Below are 17,639 nucleotides of genomic sequence, written 5' to 3' on the forward strand. Positions count from 1 at the left end.
CGTTGTGCGGGGTTTTTTTTGACGTTACCTGACTGGAAATTTGCCCGAAGAGATGTAAACAGCGCAGGGTGTATAGCAAGGGGCGGAGGTGGATATGCATTGTCAGTTTGAGCCAAGCTATATGCGTGGGGGGGAGGGGGGTATAAGTGTGCGTCGTGTGGGGTTGAGGTAAGTGAAGAAGGTTGCAGCAGTGCTTAATGGCATTTGCCAGCTTCCCTTTGCTGCCCGGGCCTCTCCTGGCCATATGGCGACGAAGGCTGCTGTAGAGCAGTGGGTCTGGCGTGGCACGGTAGTGGAATAACGAGGAGAGGAGGTGGAGGGCAAAATCCGAGCAAACCTTCACTCGTAACACCCCGCGACTCATTTCCTTGCATCGTTTCGTACGTGATCGTTGCCCAAGTGTAGACCATCTGAATTCAAACGCGAGGCCTCTTTGTTGTTGTTGTTGTTGTTTTGGCATAGCTCAACACGAGCCCAGTACATAGCACAAATTGGATCGAACACAAGGGTAGGAGGGGTAGGGTGGGTGTCTATAATACACGGACCACGTCCTAGGACTTCGTGTTCTCGTAGTTAGAGAAGGGGGAAGAAGTGGGCTTCATTGCCCCACATGGATCGTTTTTCTATATATACCGTATATGGGGAGTAAAAGACGTGGAGAAGAAGAGGAACTCACAACGTGAAAGGGGTGAAGGGGATGTGAAGGATGGAATGAATGGGGGGAGGGAGGAGAACGTTTAACAAACTGCAAAACAAATTAACTTACATGCCCCGAGTGATCTTATCACCGGCGAGAGTCAAACGGGAGTCCTCTAATTCTGCCTACGGGCATATTTTTCGATCCGTGCCATTCACAGGCGGATGGCGATGTTGGCGTGCTGTGGCGCATTGCACGCTGCGATGTCAACCTCGAGATCAACCTCGAGGTCACCGGTTAGATCTCTTGGCACGACAGTTGCGACAAATGTGCACGTTTCTTAATCTCCGCATTTGTCCACCTAGCAGTATAAACGGATACAGCCACGGTTGATCGGCAGGTCGTGTGAGGTTGGGCAAAGTGTGGATACTCTTTCAGCACGGTTGGCTACGTACGGTGCGAAAGAAGTTCAACATTAATACAATATCTCTGGGAAGAGAAGGCCAAATACCCACTAGAGTGCCCTCTTGTGGAGGCCACTCCACTAGCAAATGCAGAGTGTCACCTTTACTTTTGAATGCATCTTGATTAGGTTGGACACAATGGCATCGTGGCCACATAAAAAAAAATGACTCAACAAATATGTTGAACTTCTTTCGCACCTCTCCTAGCTAACCGTGCTAATTGGAGGTTCGGGAAAAAAAAGTTTAAACAATAATAAGGTAATACTGATAACATCCCATGCTTTCTTTAGGTCTGAAAAGTCCCCCTTGCTTATTTCTAAGATTTTCTCTTAATAGTTAAAGATTGTTTTTTTACAAAGAAAAAAAAGCCAACGTGGTTTTTCTGTTAAACGTCGTGCAGATGGTGCTCACTTCTTGATTACAGCCCTGAGCCAGTGAAGGAAACTTCACAATGCCATGACAGATGTAATCATTTTCATTGGTGACTTCTCACTAGGTGGTACTTATTTTATAAACCTCAGAGCAGGGAGCTTATTTGGCCTCAAAAACAGGATTATATTGTGAGCTGTTTTAGCAACATTTAAACACTGCATTTAATTTGGGCTATCAAGCTAGGATTTACATTGGGAGACAAGGAGGAATGCACACGTGGATTAGAGAACATGTCCATGTTAATGACCGTCATTCCAAGTGTTAATACAAAATAGTGAGCTTGTGCAGGATACATTGTTAGAAGGCATGATCAATCAATCAATATTCAATTCTGATAGTTGCGTGTATCAAAGTGCTTTTGCACCAAAAATGAAGTCAACATAAATACATATAATACGTTGAAGACATATCAGTCGTCCAAACACAGATTACAACTCAGGAAAACCCACGGAAAGACGGTGCGTCTTTGCGTGCAGATTGAAACATCTTCACGCTCTCGCTCCCTGACGCGATGATGTGGAGAGTTCCACAGGGTAGAAGACGCCAATGCACAGGCACGGACACCAAAAGGCCTCAAATGAGTCCCAGGAGCCTCGAGCAATCCCTTGCCAGCTGATTGTCAATATTAACGGTGGAATTTGGAGCCAAGGGATGCAACGTGTCCAAGGGGACATCCACATGTGCTCGGTGAATTACCATGCCGCAGGATCGTGACAGATGGTGGCGCATATGGGAGGTCTTCATCCAGCAGTGGGTTGACCATGGCTGATGATGATCCAACTCGTAAACGCTCATTTTACCTTGCAGCCCATGGTATACTAGGCTATTTAACATTCATTGCACAACATCAGGCAAGCCTTGTTTTTTTTTGTTCCTGACAGGATCACCTGCATATACCGTATTGAACTGTGGGTTATATGCAAATGAACGGCTATTAAGTCACTCAAAATATAAGAAACATGCCATAATCTCTGCTGACAGCATTGACGAATGCAAGGCTCCCTGACCTCACAGACAGCCGCTGTATCTCATGCAAAGTGAGTCACTAATTAATGGGAACTTGTTTGAAAATGTACATAAATACGTAAACGCTCATTTATTTTTTACAGCAAAGAATGTAAACATCACTGCAGGTGGATCAATTATAATTACATTCATCTGAAACTGTAATTTTTTGTCCTCAATTTATAATCATTTCCCTTCTGTCATATACATTTTTACGTCATAATGATGAATGGATATTAAAGCGTGTATTTTTGTGTTTTTCTTTTTTGTGTTATGGGTTCAGCTGTCTCCAGAATCTCTCACCTTTCCTCTTTGCCAGCGTTTCAGCATCGTGATGACGTGCAGGGCAACCTGGACGGGTTGTGTATGTCTAAATATATATTTGTTTTTATAGATAATTGAAAAGCAAAAGACACAATCGGTTAAAGAGAGTGGCAATGTAAACAAATAATGTGTTTCTTTTTTATTTAAATACTTTATTGACATGTTAGCCTCATAAATGTTTGTATACCATTCGCATAGATGCATATTTCTTGGAATTACTCGTATTAAAAACTCAAACCACTGTATGATGCTACATTGCCTTGTTGTAATAACAAAGCTTTTGTTTCTGATCCGGTATCATCTGATTTTCATCACCTTTCTAGTTCTGATGTAAGAATGAATGTTGTTCCAGTAGTATAACACACCACAACAAGTTAAGGCTTCATGGTCATTTTTACAGGGATGCTTATGCAAGTATATTCGGATTATTTGTACGCGGATTATATATTGACAACAATTGACTGCTCTATGAAAGTGAACCGGAGCTTCCATTTAACCTGTGCTGGTTATGCCACCTGATGCGGCCAATTAACATCGCCGTCATTGCAAGCGGTTGGCTCCTTAAGCACTGCCGCAATAGGTACGTCGGTCGTCCCAGAGGCGGGAGGTTGGTCTGGAATGAAAAATCCAATCGAACGGGTTACCGTTCACAATGGTTTAATTAGCCCGGTAAGTGCTACGATTTGTGCGTCGCATCATCCTAATTGGTCTGGCAGGTGGTGTGTGCATCGCCCAGTCGATGAAGATAGCACGAGACTCCAAGCCGCGGGACTTTGACAAGACCATTCGCCGTCTGCTGGAAACATCAGCTGCTCGTGCCGTCGTTATTTTCGCCAACGAGGAGGACGTGAGGTAAGTGCGGCTCCACGATCAGTATTATTATTATTACTACTATGTTCGATGAACCACGAAAGCCTCACTAAGATAATCACAACACATTTTTTTGTTCATGAGGGTCCTACTCAAATTTTCGCTGCACGGGGCAGATATTACTCCTATATGTGTAATGCCAATTGAGTCATTTCCAGGTAATATTTCACAAATGTGGATGTTTGTCCAAGACCGGTTATGATCTGAGGCGAAACTGCAGAAGGATAAAGGAAAGCCATGCAGAACAGGGGGAGAACATATACATAACACAGCAGTTAGCACACTGCACTGTGAGCCTGGCCAACCGAGTTTGATTCCTGGCCATGGGTAAGATGAGCAGATGGTGATATCTCAACCCTTAAGCGGTCCCTCACCTTCGCCAACATGAACTGACCAATATGGCCAAGTTTTATCAAACATCTCCCTTGACTGACACGGTGTATTAAAGGCATTCATCTAGCAGTGGATTGTCAAAATGGTGTCAATTATTTCATGTCGTCTTATGTACGTATGCGTGCATATATGTATGTTTGCATGGACAGAAATGAGTGTGTACATACTCTTTGGTTCTATTCGGTAAAGTCACGTAGGTAAAAAATAAAACAACAAAAAATCACGACGTTTCGGCCACAACACAAGCGGCTGAAACGTCGTGATTTTTTGTTTTATTTTTTACCTACGTGACTTTACCGAATAGAACCAAAGAGTATGTATCCTTGCAGTCACGAAAACTTTAAATCTAGAATTGAGTGTGTACATATGTGGTAGTGCAGCGGTTAGTGCTATGATTCCGGTGAGTTCTAGCCCTGCTCATGGCAAACACCAGTCACGATATCTGAACCGGTTCTGGGCCTCCCCTAAGTCGACTCAGCCTCATATGAGTACCTGGTGTGGTATGTAAACATCGCAACTTTGGAGACAAGTGGCCTCGCGTGCTGCTGGCCTAACAACTTACTCGTTACCCTTAATAGGTTATCACAAAGAGAACTTGCCCCAACAATCAAAAAGGCAATATAGGGTGATCTTTGTATTCACGTGCATTTTTGTCTGTATGTATGTAGTTGGTCTCATACAGCCTTTAAGTAGTTGCAGGGGATATTTGTCTTCGTAGGCAAGTATGTGTGTACGTAGATATACGCGCATTATCTTAAACCGTGCTAATTGTGGGTGTCCGATGAGTGTCAGACACACGAAAACATCACACAAATGCTGACACAATGGTGTAGGGAGGTGCATACTGCAGGCTGATGAGTCAAAACAAACGTATCTCAAAGACAACGACAGGGAAAGGTCCCTTTAAATGTGCACTCATTTTCACCAAACGCTGCGGCAGATCGACCACTTGAGTTTGCACTGGGACATACAATGCCATTGCACAATCTTGGCACTCGCATGCCGGCAAGACGGGTCACGGGGCCACCATTGCCCACACCCGTTTCATTCTTGAGGCCGGAATTTTTATTAGCTTCTAATTGGTGCCATAATTGGCACATAAGCAACGTCTCATTGACTGCTCGACTCAGAGAGCCCCCCCCCCCCCGTCCTGGGATGGGATGACCGAAAATGTGTTTCTGATTGGCGGCCTCTTTGGCAGAGTGTGATGGGATGAGATGAATGGTGTGGGGATGGCCTACCATCAAAGGCTTACTCGCAAATTCGCTTTGTGTGTTCAACTTGCATTGGACCGCGTGGTTTTTAGTGCCACATCGTGTTTATCTCGTGTCACTTGGCACTGATTGGCGGCCTCTTTGGCAGAGTGTGATGGGATGAGATGAATGGTGTGGGGATGGCTTACCATCAAAGGCTTACTCGCAAATTCGCTTTGTGTGTTCAACTTGCATTGGACCGCGTGGTTTTTAGTGCCACATCGTGTTTATTCGTGTCACTTGGCACTGATATGCTTCTGCGTTTTAATTGGGAGGAGCGTTACAATCTCAGGCATTCAACACAGGGCCTTGTTCGACGAGAAGTGCTGAAATGTTGTCGCGTCCCAATTCTTTTTTTAACATATTTGTGAGTAAAGCATACTTGTCAACCCCTTATCAGTGCCTATCTTGTTACAGACCAATTCAGACCTTATACATCTCAACGTTCATCCTACAAAGTTCCATCACAAGGGAGAAACACATAAAGACGAACCACTTTTTTTTGTCCGTATTGAAACGGCTGTACGCCGTATGGATCTGAAAACTTAATTTCCCTATACAAGAATACGGGGTAAACCGTATGGGTTACCAGGTATGGTAAAGTGGCTGTTTAATATTCACGTTTTGTTAAACCATGTCGCACATGGTGCACCCATTATGCTGCCTATTAATTTCCTAATGACATTGGCATAGTTTTTTTGTGTGTTTACCTCTTTTGCTGAGTTGAGAGGATGGTAAATAAACTGAAATACATTTTCTCACCTCCTCCCCAGTCTCTCTGCATGTGTAGTTTTACATGTTAATCAGGTTCACTACACTCAAAACCGATTAGTTCTACATCTACATGCACAGTGGTTCAGTCATTTTGAAATTGAGATTAAAACAAATATTTGTTCATGTGGTGTTTACGTACGTTTTAAATTGCTACATTTCCCAAACCTTATCACTTGTTTGTGCTGAATGCCATTATGTGAAGCGAGAAATATTACACTTCTTATGGCTATACTCTTTGGTTCTTTCGGTTAAGTCACGTAGATATAAAATGAAATAAATCATGATGACGGACGCTTGTGTTGCACCACGAAACTTCGTGATTTATTTTATATCTATGTGACTTTACCGAAAGAACCAAAGAGTATGGATTCCTGCAGTCACGAAAGCTTCAAATCATTCTTACGGCTAGTATTCAATTCCGGTGTGTATTAAGTCAACACTTGCCGTATAGGTTTGTCGCAGTCGTCCTGCTGCTGTGGTAGTGCTCCGTTGCAAACTTTCGGCTCGTTCCGCGGATTGCAGTTCCACGTGATGTCTGATAGTTTGCTCCACGTCCTTGGAGTACTGCACAACCTGAAAGCACATCGGAGAGCTTCGAAGGAGTACTAAGTTCACACGTGATGTAGACACTGCACTTGTATCCGATGCCAAAGAGGCACGTGTTCATTGGGGAGCTAAACATAGAGCATTCTCCATAGCCAAGACCATTGCCACAAATCACAAACACCACCGGTTATCAGCAAAACTGCCTTTGCGAATCATCGCTTCAAACTACTCTGAACAACAGGAAACGATTTGTGTGGAAGCAGTGCTGTTGAAATGATGCACTCCCAGAAGGTTTTGTGGTTGATGGAGAAATGTAATATATATTTGTTTACGTAAGTGGACACATGAAGGAGATATGTTGTCTGCTTGTTTATCAGCAGTGTCATCACTATTGCCAGTGCTGTGGCATCAAACATCAAGACGTAATATAAAGTCCACATTTGTTCATACTTTGTACACCGACGCGCTCTGATCTGGCACAATTGATTAAACGCGTTGGCAGGTAGGGAGCTACGTTATTATGTTTTAACAGTGCACATGCTAGCATTGTATCTGAAGAATTAGTCACGGTGATAGGGATTGTGCTCCAACTAATAATCCTCGGTGCACCGACTTCACTTGGTCAGATAATTGGTGACACCAAGCTGCAGAAGCTTAAAACGTTTTTTTTTCACCCTTCTGTACCCATGAAATGTAAACACAAACGTGTTGAGTGTTTCACTTGTTGCCGTAGTCCTATGGTCTACAGATGATATCAAGCGTCTAGCTCTTGATAGGACGAGGTTAACCCGAGTGACCTCTAAAATTATGTCTTGATCACTGCTTATTTTCGTAATATTATTTGGTTTTTTTGGGAATGGCTACAGTACCATAAATCAAAGTGGAGTTTTAATCTTTGCAAGAGGAAATCCTGTGCAGCACTTTTTTTCAACAGCCAAACACAAGGTCTGTGAATTTATATCACGATAACTTTTTTTGTAAGGACGGGGGTGAGAGGGGGCAGGTGGTGGAAATACAATATCGCACGGATGGATTTGACAAAGGTTATTGAAACACGTTAGCTTCGGATGCTGCTATGATGGCTTTTGTAATTGCAAGGTTCTCATTTTGTTTCTCCCACCACCACCACCCACCACCTCTTACTGCCATATACAAGGATTACAGGAGCAGCTGCTAACACGTCTCGGTTTAGACTCCCTCTCGTTACACGGCGTAAGCACGTCCGTGAGCAAATCCATAAGGTAATCTCCTGTCTCTTAGAGCCACAATTGAAAAAATGTTCTGTGCCACTCTCGGTGCCTTCGTGTGTGCTGCCGGTAAATGAATATAGATAGCATTATATCCTTTTCGGCGAACGTGATTTGTGCCGCTTCTCAAATTTGGTAATGGCAAAATACCGCAGCAAAAGTGAGGGAATGCGTGTTCATTGATTTATCTTATCACGCGGCGTATTGACGGTCAACGGCAACCGGCTGCAGGCAGGAATGGAATGATATATCAATGCCCGCGGCGGCTCAGAGACCGGCACAAAGGTGCGCACAAAAGTGGTAATGAAGGCAATATGTCTGGGCGCAACGAAACGTCAGCAGTTGATGGCGGCATGCCACGGTGATGGGATATCGTATAGCAGTGGCGTGCTCGTGTGCGTGCGTGGATTGGTGGCAAGATGGTTCGTTACACCGTGAGCTCGGTTCGATTCCTGACCGTGGATGATATCGGTGACAAGCGGTGTCTGAACCTGTCCTGGACCGTGCCTGGGTGCACGCGCCCTCAAATGAGGATATGGTATGGTGTAGAAACATCGGGACTAGAGAATGAAAACATCCTCCCCACACCACTATCTCACGTGCCATTCCTGCTTGAATAGGTACTTACTAACAGCTGCAACTGTCTGTGGGGCTAAAAGGAAGTAACTATTTATTTGTGTACATCTGCAATTTGGTACGTGTTTCCAGATATCGTTAAGGTGCCTATGTTATGCTTTTGCCGTCAGCTTGCATTTATTGTCTTATGTCAAATGTTAATTAACTTTTGTGTATGAACCCTTGTACAAATGGTATGTTTATTTGTATGAACGTCCACGTCATATTCAGACACGATGTATTTGTGTACAATTTAGATTCACAGCCATTTGTCAATGCACTGCTGGATGTAGGCCATCCCGTGCCTTGTTGGTCATGATAATGTTTCGACCATACTTCACTCCTCTGGTCAGTGCAGATTGGTGAAGGGGGTTTGCCCAAACACAATTCAATTATAATGTGCCGCTGATGTTAGCCGTGGCCTGGAAAATAACTCTGGTAGTTGGGTCAATCTTGCGGTATGTGATATTGTGCTCCACCACTCCATCCCCATATGTGTGTGTGTGTCATAGCTTCAGATAAATATTGAAATACGTCAGAATATTGCTTTTATTAGTTAAAGATATTGAATATGAGCAGATTAAATAAATGCATATACACATCGAGCTAGACAGACCTGTAAAAATACAATGAAATGCAATAGCAAGGCCACAATTATTGAAGTAACACGTTACATGTCCAGTAAATCATTTGCACTGTTCGTCCAAAACCATTGATGATAATACTGCATTCCTATGTTGGTTATCTATATGTAGTTAGAAATATATAAAATCCTTCTCAACTTAACTTTTCACTCTCGGCCGCTTTGAAATGTCTCCTTTCAAAACATCCCTTACTCTTGACTTAAAGCTTTCGTGACTGCAGGGATTCATATTCTTTGGGTCTTTAAGACAGCCATGCCAACTGCAGCTGCCTTGTTTTGCCACTGCCTCAAAGTGGAGCTTAATTAAACGTCCCCCACCTCCTCCATCCCCATCTCTCCCTCCCTCTCTTCCTACTCTTTCCCTTCCTGTCCCTACTGAACGGCCGGATGGGCAGACGCGTCCTGGAAGCAGCGCACAGGGCAAACCAAACGGAGCACTTCCTGTGGCTGGGCTCGGACAGCTGGGGAGTCAAGTTGGGCCCTGCACTGAACCAGCAGGAAGTGGCAGACGGTGCCATCACCATCTACCCGCAAAGCGAGACTGTCCCAGGCAAGCAGCTCGGTTTTGTTTTTTTGTTGTTGTTGTTGCTGTTGTCATGCCTTGATTCAAATGTCCAGGTCAAAAGCGTCTGCCCGTTTCAAAATGAACAACGTAGAGGCACTCATATCTGCTATACAGCCTCGATCCAAGCAAGGGGGTGCGTTGGGGGCTGTAATTCCACATTGGTATGGCGGGAGCCAGTCTTAAGCAATGGACGGCAATCCTTGACTTCATGGAAAATGGCACTCACTTTAAAGAGACACGGGATTTGAACTAACAAACTTTTGATAGTGAGTTGAATGATATAACTGCAATACCACCTGGCCAGCCCTTAGTCTCTATAGATTAAAAAAATCCCCAAATTATTCAATCAGCGATGTGTCAGGAGACAAAGGAATGTCCTTGTGAAGCTCCTTCAATCTGCAGAGCTTTGTGTCGGTGTACTGCCAGCAGAAATTTATACCACAGAGCTACTTTGAAATTTACTTAAAAGGGCCTCTCGTGCCCAACATTATTTGACCTTCCTGTTCTGTGAAGTGTTTTGCTATTTGTCAGTCATTTGCGATATAATTCAGCCCTCAGAGCTGGGATATGCTTGATTGGGGAAAAACAAAGGTTCAGGATTCTGAGACGGCCGGGTGGCTGAGAGGTCATTAACACTGAGCCAGCGCTGCCGGGAGGCTACGTTCGAATCTGGGTAGCCACCGGTGATTAATCCGGATTCTCAAGTGTGTGCGTTGATGGTCTCGGCCTGGTCATCAATGATTGCACAAACAAAAAACGCATAATATTAAATTATCAATTGTGTTTACTCTATTTAGAAACATTATGAGTGTGAGTTTAAAAAAACACGTGATTGCCATTCAATGAACACAAATTGTCTCAGAACTTTGGGAGAATGGCAGCACCCAGAGTATGGCGAGAGGTGCCTTTAATGGACGTCAGAAGTCGTTCCGTGATATCTACTTCAGTGTGCCATTCTCTAATAGGGGCTGATGCGTTCGGGATGGTTACTTATGACACATTTCTGGTTGCGCAATTGGAATAACATCGTGTGAAAAAAAATATCACGAACAATGTCCCAAAAATGTGAGATTAAAGTAGTAAAAGGGATCGTTGATGCCACTACATCCGTGCAATAATATAATTGGTGACTAAGCTGAAGCCATCAGTTCACTGTGATTGAACACGTGATTTCATCACAGGCGACCATTCGGATTCAAACCCAGCGTTTCATCGGCGCTGGCTCAGTGCTCTGACACTGGCATTATGAGCCTCCTGAGTCATCCGACTGCCTCCAGGCTACGAGCTTTTGACATCTCCTATCCTGAGCTATTTTGGGGCATCTTGATAGTTTCAGGGTTATTGTGCTTTGCCACTGAGCCAATTTAGTTTGCAATGAGACCGCAGCAGGATTCCTATAGCTGCCAGTTATTTTCTGCGGGAATTTGCCGAAATACCATACCATCTACTGTAAAGGGAAAGTTGGGTACCCTGGTGATGTTTAGTAATCGATAAGTGCCATGCCCTGGTGTGCCAAAATAATGTCAGTACTTGACTCTCTGTGTAAAGATGCAAAAGTGAAATGCCACTGTGTAACCATGGCCCTGAGTCTGTGGTAGAAATTCAATGTTCCAAAGGTGGTGGCCAGATTATCCATATGTAGTGAGTCATTTCAGAGCCACTATTTAGGAGGCAACAACGTTTATTCTACAATTACGTAACACTGTTACACACGGGACTAAATACACCTACCTCTCACGCTTGTTACACACGGGACCACAATACACCTATCCATCTCGTATGCAGGATAACTATAATCGATGTCGAAGACGTAGACGTAGCACTTTGGTTCCACTTCACCTGCAGACAGCCCCGATATACGATCGGAGCTCCCCTTTTATCCTTCTCGGCGCGGCCTGGCTCCACCCTCGGCTGCGCCTACCTCTGGAATATTCCCGATGGTTCCAGGCTACACCGCACCTGTTCCCTCTCTCTATTGGCTCCGCCCTTAACCACGCCCCCTTCGTGAACTCTGCAGACGTTTCTCAGCGACTCTTCCCGTGTCCCCTCGTTCACCCGTGGCCCACTTTCCTTACCCCGGCCCACCACGTGCTTAGCCCGGTGCCGGGGTGACTCGTCCTCACATGGCCCCTACCGCCAGCCGCCCCCACCACACTCCCCCAGTGGCAGACTCTGGCGATTACCTGCGGCGCTGGTGGAGGCTGCTACCCCCTACTCTATTGGTAGAACACATCTGGCTTCCTTCTGCTAGCACCCAGTACCATGCCCCTAGTGGCCCACTGAATGGTACTTCACGGTGTGTTAGCCTTAGTGAACCATTTAACATCACTACACATACAAAAAAAATACTTCATAAAAATGCAATGTTGAACGTATTAATTAAAACGTTGAATATATTTTTGCTTATCCGTGTAATTCTTTCTCAAAATAAAATCACGGATCACAATGATCTCTCACCTGGATAAAGGTCACTGAATTTATATCGAGAGCTACTTTTAAACTTATAATACATTCAGGTTGAAAAATAAATAAAGAAAAGCCCGAGCAATCCATCCATAAAATGAGACACAAGCAATGCTGTCTATATACTAGAACAACAACAACAACAACATGAAATACACATTGTGTGCACAGAATGCATAAACAGCATGCAGATTCACAAATCAAAGTCACGGCTGGTGTCGAGCATCTTGAGACTCATGGATCATTGGCCTCTTAGCAGAGACACGCGCAGCGGTCGTTCACTATTCAAGAACGTCCTCTGCCGCGTGTGAGCTCGCGGGTGACCAATGGGGGCCGTGTTGGCAGCCGGGCAGCCTCAGAAAGGCAAGGTCAGGGCGAGTGGTTTATTTCATCGCTCCGCTTTTGTCCTGGACACGAGGTGAGAGGGTTATAGTTTCTGGGGGGGGTGGGGGGGGGTGTTCTGATCGGACTGCAAAGTATGATCACAGCCTCCATCAACCCCGCTGGTTTCACATTGTATAACAATGCCCGCTTTTCCGTGACGGCTTGTCAGCGCACCGCACAAACACCAATAACCCCCCAAGGACGGCAACGAGAGGTTAGAAAACTGCACCAAAGCGTCCCGTGCCGAAACTGGTATGCTTATACAATGAGGATTGCAGCAGCGGGATATTTTTTTTGCCAGGTGTATTTACCGCGTTGCCGCATATGTATTATGCATTTGATGTGTACATGCCGGAGCGTGTTCCTGGGGAGTGTGTTCCTGGGGAGCGGTGGTGTAGCAGTTAGCGCGCTGCGCTATGAACCTGGTGACCCGGGTTCGATATCCCGTTCACGGCCAACACCGGTGACGATTATCTCAACCGGTCCTGGGCCTCCCCTAGGTCGACTCAGCTGCAAATGAGTACCTGGTGCGGTGTGTAAACATTGTCACTAGGGAGACAAAGGCGGCCGGGCGTGGTGTTGGCCATCCACCCCCTCGTATGCCGTGCCGGCCTTCATAGGTGCTCGCTAACAGCACTTGCCCCAAAAGTATGTTAAGGTTATACGGGGGACCTTTGTCTTTGTCCTGCATTTAGTAGCGTAGCGGCTAGTGCGCTACGCACCGTGGCGACCCGAGTTCGATATATAATTGTTATCTCTACCGGTCATAGGCCTCCCCTAAGTCGACTCAGCCTCAAATCAGTTGAAAAATAATGTTGTCCACCCTCTCTTGTGCCGTGCCACCCTTCAAAGGTGCTTGCTAACACCACTTGCCCCGGGAGTTTGTTAAAGGCTATTTGGGTGATCTCTTTCTTTGTATCTAAATATTACATGAGTGGCAACACTGAACTGCCATTGTGTTGATATCATGTAGAAATAATGCGCCGCACTTTGACACATGGCGCATCACAGGTGTCAACAATCTAAGCCCCCAAAGTAAATTTCCAACTTGGAGGCACTTTGCAATGTGTGAGCCCAGTCGATTTGACTAATGCCATTATCATCACGTGGTACATTTGTGCCAATTCTCGCAGACAACGTGGCACTTTGAAGTGTATCTTCATATGAGCCATTCCTGGGCTCTCTCCACCCTCACCAATCTACACTGTCCAGTCCGGTCAACTATGATTAAACAACCCCCCTCAACTGACACAGTATTGGGGGATTGACTATTACTATTATCTGAAACCAATTTTTATTTATATTATCGGGTGTGAACCTACTTAGGTTGTATATACACTTTTTTTTCCTCAAAAGGATGTATATATTGACCGTTCAAGAAAAGCAAATTGAAGAGAGAAAAAAAAGACCGTCCCTGCAAAAAATGATAAACTACACAAAAGCAAAACCAAAAAGTTTAGGTGGTTCCACATCCCCGGGTTATACCCTTTGCATGCCTGACTTCCTGGGCGGCTTACAATTGGCGTTCCTTAACGCAGTGCGATTGGTTTGTGCGAGCACTCGCTTGAGTAAGTGGAGCTTCCGCTGAGAAAATGCCAGGGAGCTTTTTATTGACTGACATTTGTCACTTCGTGGTTCACCGCTTTGCGTGTGCCCTTGCAGCTGGACTTGCCCTTCGTTCCTTCACAAAAAACAACAAACAGCGGGTGCAGCTGCAGGACAGAATTCTTCACTGAATCTACAACGCGGTTTTTTTTTTGCCCAGTTGGTTCTGTATAATAATAATACTAATAACAATAATGTAGCACCACTAAAGTGTTATGCAATTGGTGTGGTATCCCAAGGACCCTGATTTTCAGAAGAATGGTGGCTTGTATTTGCTGGTGGTCACTCATCTTTTGAAAATATAATTCGGCAAAGACAGCTTATTACTTGCGACACCCGTAATACTTGTAATGCAGAACAGATGGATTGGTACTTTTCATCCTGTGTTCATGCTACCTTTGACGCTTAAACAAAAAAAAGTCCATATGATTTCCATCTCCAATGAGCACTAAGGCAGCGCTTAACTCCTGTTTACAGCCCTGAGTCATTGATGAAAGTTCCACATTCCTATGCTAAGGGCAAATCTCTCCGTAGAGTAGCCACTCAGAGCTTCCCCACAAAGTGGTGCTCATTTTATTAATCCCAGAGAGGTGATGGGCCGAGTCAAACCCTCAACGAGGATTCAAACTCATAACCTACTGCTTAAGAGCCGCTTGCTCTACGACTGAGCCACCTGGCAGGCTTCGTGTTCTCTGCAGTTTGGGCATCACATGTTTTCAGGTGCGCTACTGCGGCCATCTGGAACGCTCTTCCTTATGATATCAGGAAGCTACTGGAGCTACGCACTTAAACTCGACTGAAAACTCATTTCTTTACAACTGCTTTTTGTGTCAAGTTTGTTGTCGTTTCCCCCCGCACCACCGATTAGCAAGGTTGGCTACGTACGGGTCCGAAATAAGTTCAACCTACGTACCTATAGGACGGTGTTTCTTTAGCGTTGGTTTACATGGGCATTGGCTCTGGTAAATTAAGCAGCGAGGCACTTCTTTTCGCGAGTATAAACCGATAATTCAATCAGCCATTGTCAGCTGCAGTGCTGGCAACCCTGCCATCCATGCCAGCCAACAACATTCGTGCGTTATGCTTTACCCTTATTCATTTACCCACTCGTGCCTGGCCTGCGTTTCGATGAAGGAGACTTGATTGATGTGAAACCTTGCGCTTGTGTTTGGGGTCATGAAGACCAATGTTAAGAACCGCTGTTGCGTGTCGGCGCAGTTGTTCTTATTACAGTACCTTCCCCATGATGACGTTAATTTTTGTTCTGTAAATCCGCTGGCAAACCAATATTGCTTTACGTTGTGCAGCTGCGTGGCGGACGCAAACGAAACAGGAGTATAACATTCACGCTTCGGCAACCTCTATTGGCACCACTTGGCAGGGGGGGGGGGGGGTAGCTTCATAACCTGTGTCAGACCTCATTTTGTAACATTTCACGGCTTTAGCTATGCCACTGGTGCCAGGATGGGTGTGCTGCAATGCGACAGATCTTGATTTTGGTAATGTTGCAGTCCCCAGACAATGCGTACACCTGCCCCTCCATGTTTCCTGACCACCCCCCCCCAACCCCGCGCCCCCCGTCATTGAATCTGTTGCTTTCCCCAAGGTTACGTTCTGCTACGTGTGTAAGATCACTTTCCTCCAGCTGTGCTAATGCTCACAGGTCCGTAAAATTGACTTTACCCATACCTCATATTGTCATTATTATTATACACGCACACACACACACACTTGTAATAGCACGTCATGTTTGATCGTCTTGGTTGATCGCTGGTATCGTGGAATGATGTGTGGCGTTACTGTCCACCGAAGTTATGCATTGCTAATTGGGTGTTTTTTTACGTCGACCACTCTACACCAATTAACGTAGCACTGACAACAGGCACTAGATAACGAATTGGTAGTGATGCACATGATGATTTTAAAAATGTTTCCTTTATTTATTTCAGTAATTAGGACTTTCTATGGTATTTATCAAGTATGTGTATGTTATATTTGCCCATGTATTATCTGTGCAGTATCTGTATGCATGTCTAAACATTATGATCAGTGCCAACAATACGCAACGCATAAGTGGGTCGGTGTGGTTGGTGCTGGCTCTGTGCCATGCCAGCAATATCACGACTTGTGCTGCATAACAACCCTAACCCTAACCTGTCCTCTGTGTGTCATGCCAGCAATATCACTAAATGTCCTCCCTTACAACCCTAACAGTCCTCTGTGTGCCATGCCAGCAATATCACTTGTGCTGCATAACAACCCTAACCCTAACCTGTCCTCTGTGTGCCATGCCAGCAATATCACGATTCGTGCTCCCTAACAACTCTAACCCTAATAGATTAGGCACGTATCCTTAGCTCACAATCCATGGAAAGTGAACAGAATAAGTACAACGTTGTAGGGAGTCATAAAAATATGGATTTTTCCACCATTGGCTGTGGGCCTTAAGATATATGAGCAGTTCTCAATACTAATTTTAAACGTGGACACACTTCGATTTTTTTTGTAAAGATTTAAACTTCAAAATAAAAGGTGTATCCAAAATCACGTTCAATGAGCTATGCCATCTTTTGAAATGTCATTGTACGAACGCTTTGCCTTTTTAATGATAATAATTTTTATGTGCGTGGAATTTTTTAAAGAATAAATAAAGACAAATATTGAAATAATGCATCAATAACGGAAATGTATCAAATGCAAACAATATCGATTTCAACATAGTTATTCCAAGATTGCCTATCGGACATTGTACCAGTTCATTATTTCCAGAGCAGTCAGGGAGAGACACTGGTGGTAACACATCATATTTCATGGCAGCAAACGCCACCTGTTTCCTGCATGAAAAATCATTCCAAAGGGGACCTATTCATCACACCATTAACTTTCATTGTAACAGGTGTCACAGTGGTTGCTGCGGCTGGATAAGTAACAGATGAACCCTCATGCCTGGCAATGCCATATGCCGCTCTGCACAATTAATGCACAGACCTAGTCTGGAACATGTCGCCCATGGCTTAAGTGTGTTAAGTGCCATGCATGCTAAATACCGTCGATTGGTGGCAATGAGAGTCGTGGCAGTGGTCATCATCAGTTGCTTGCCCCTGACTGGAGTGCAACGCTCCCCATGAGGTGCTGCCAGGCGACCCCTGTCTCGAGCATGCCGCCGTGCTGAGCCACGGTGGCGAGATGTTAACTACTTCGCCTTGTTTACGGGCGGTCGTGGGTTCGCTCTTGACTCTGACACCTGTATATTTGGAGTTTGAATGTTTTCCCTGTGGTCGTGTGGAACATTGCGAGGGCTCCTTATTATCTTTGCAAGTATCTTCATGAGTAAACAAGGTGAACAGCAGATAGCTCCCAATCACAATGCATCTATTGTATTTGTACGTGTACATCTAAATATGAAATAAACAACACCA

At 44.8% G+C, this 17,639-nt stretch overlaps 1 protein-coding gene across 1 annotated transcript in view; it reads left to right on the plus strand.

The window, feature by feature from the left end:
- The window catches only part of LOC116949408 (metabotropic glutamate receptor 8-like), a 290,056-nt gene that overhangs the window by 60,859 nt on the left and 211,558 nt on the right, over positions 1–17,639 (plus strand). Inside the window, exons 5-6 of the mRNA XM_032966701.2 lie at positions 3,579–3,714; positions 9,599–9,753. Coding sequence (XP_032822592.2) covers positions 3,579–3,714; positions 9,599–9,753 — 291 coding nt within the window. The remainder of the gene's footprint in view (positions 1–3,578; positions 3,715–9,598; positions 9,754–17,639) is intronic.

The sequence above is a fragment of the Petromyzon marinus genome, chromosome 36 (genome assembly GCF_048934315.1).
Source record: "Petromyzon marinus isolate PM22_M1 ecotype Great Lakes invasive population chromosome 36, UKy_Petmar_22M1.pri1.0, whole genome shotgun sequence".
NCBI lineage: Eukaryota > Metazoa > Chordata > Hyperoartia > Petromyzontiformes > Petromyzontidae > Petromyzon > Petromyzon marinus.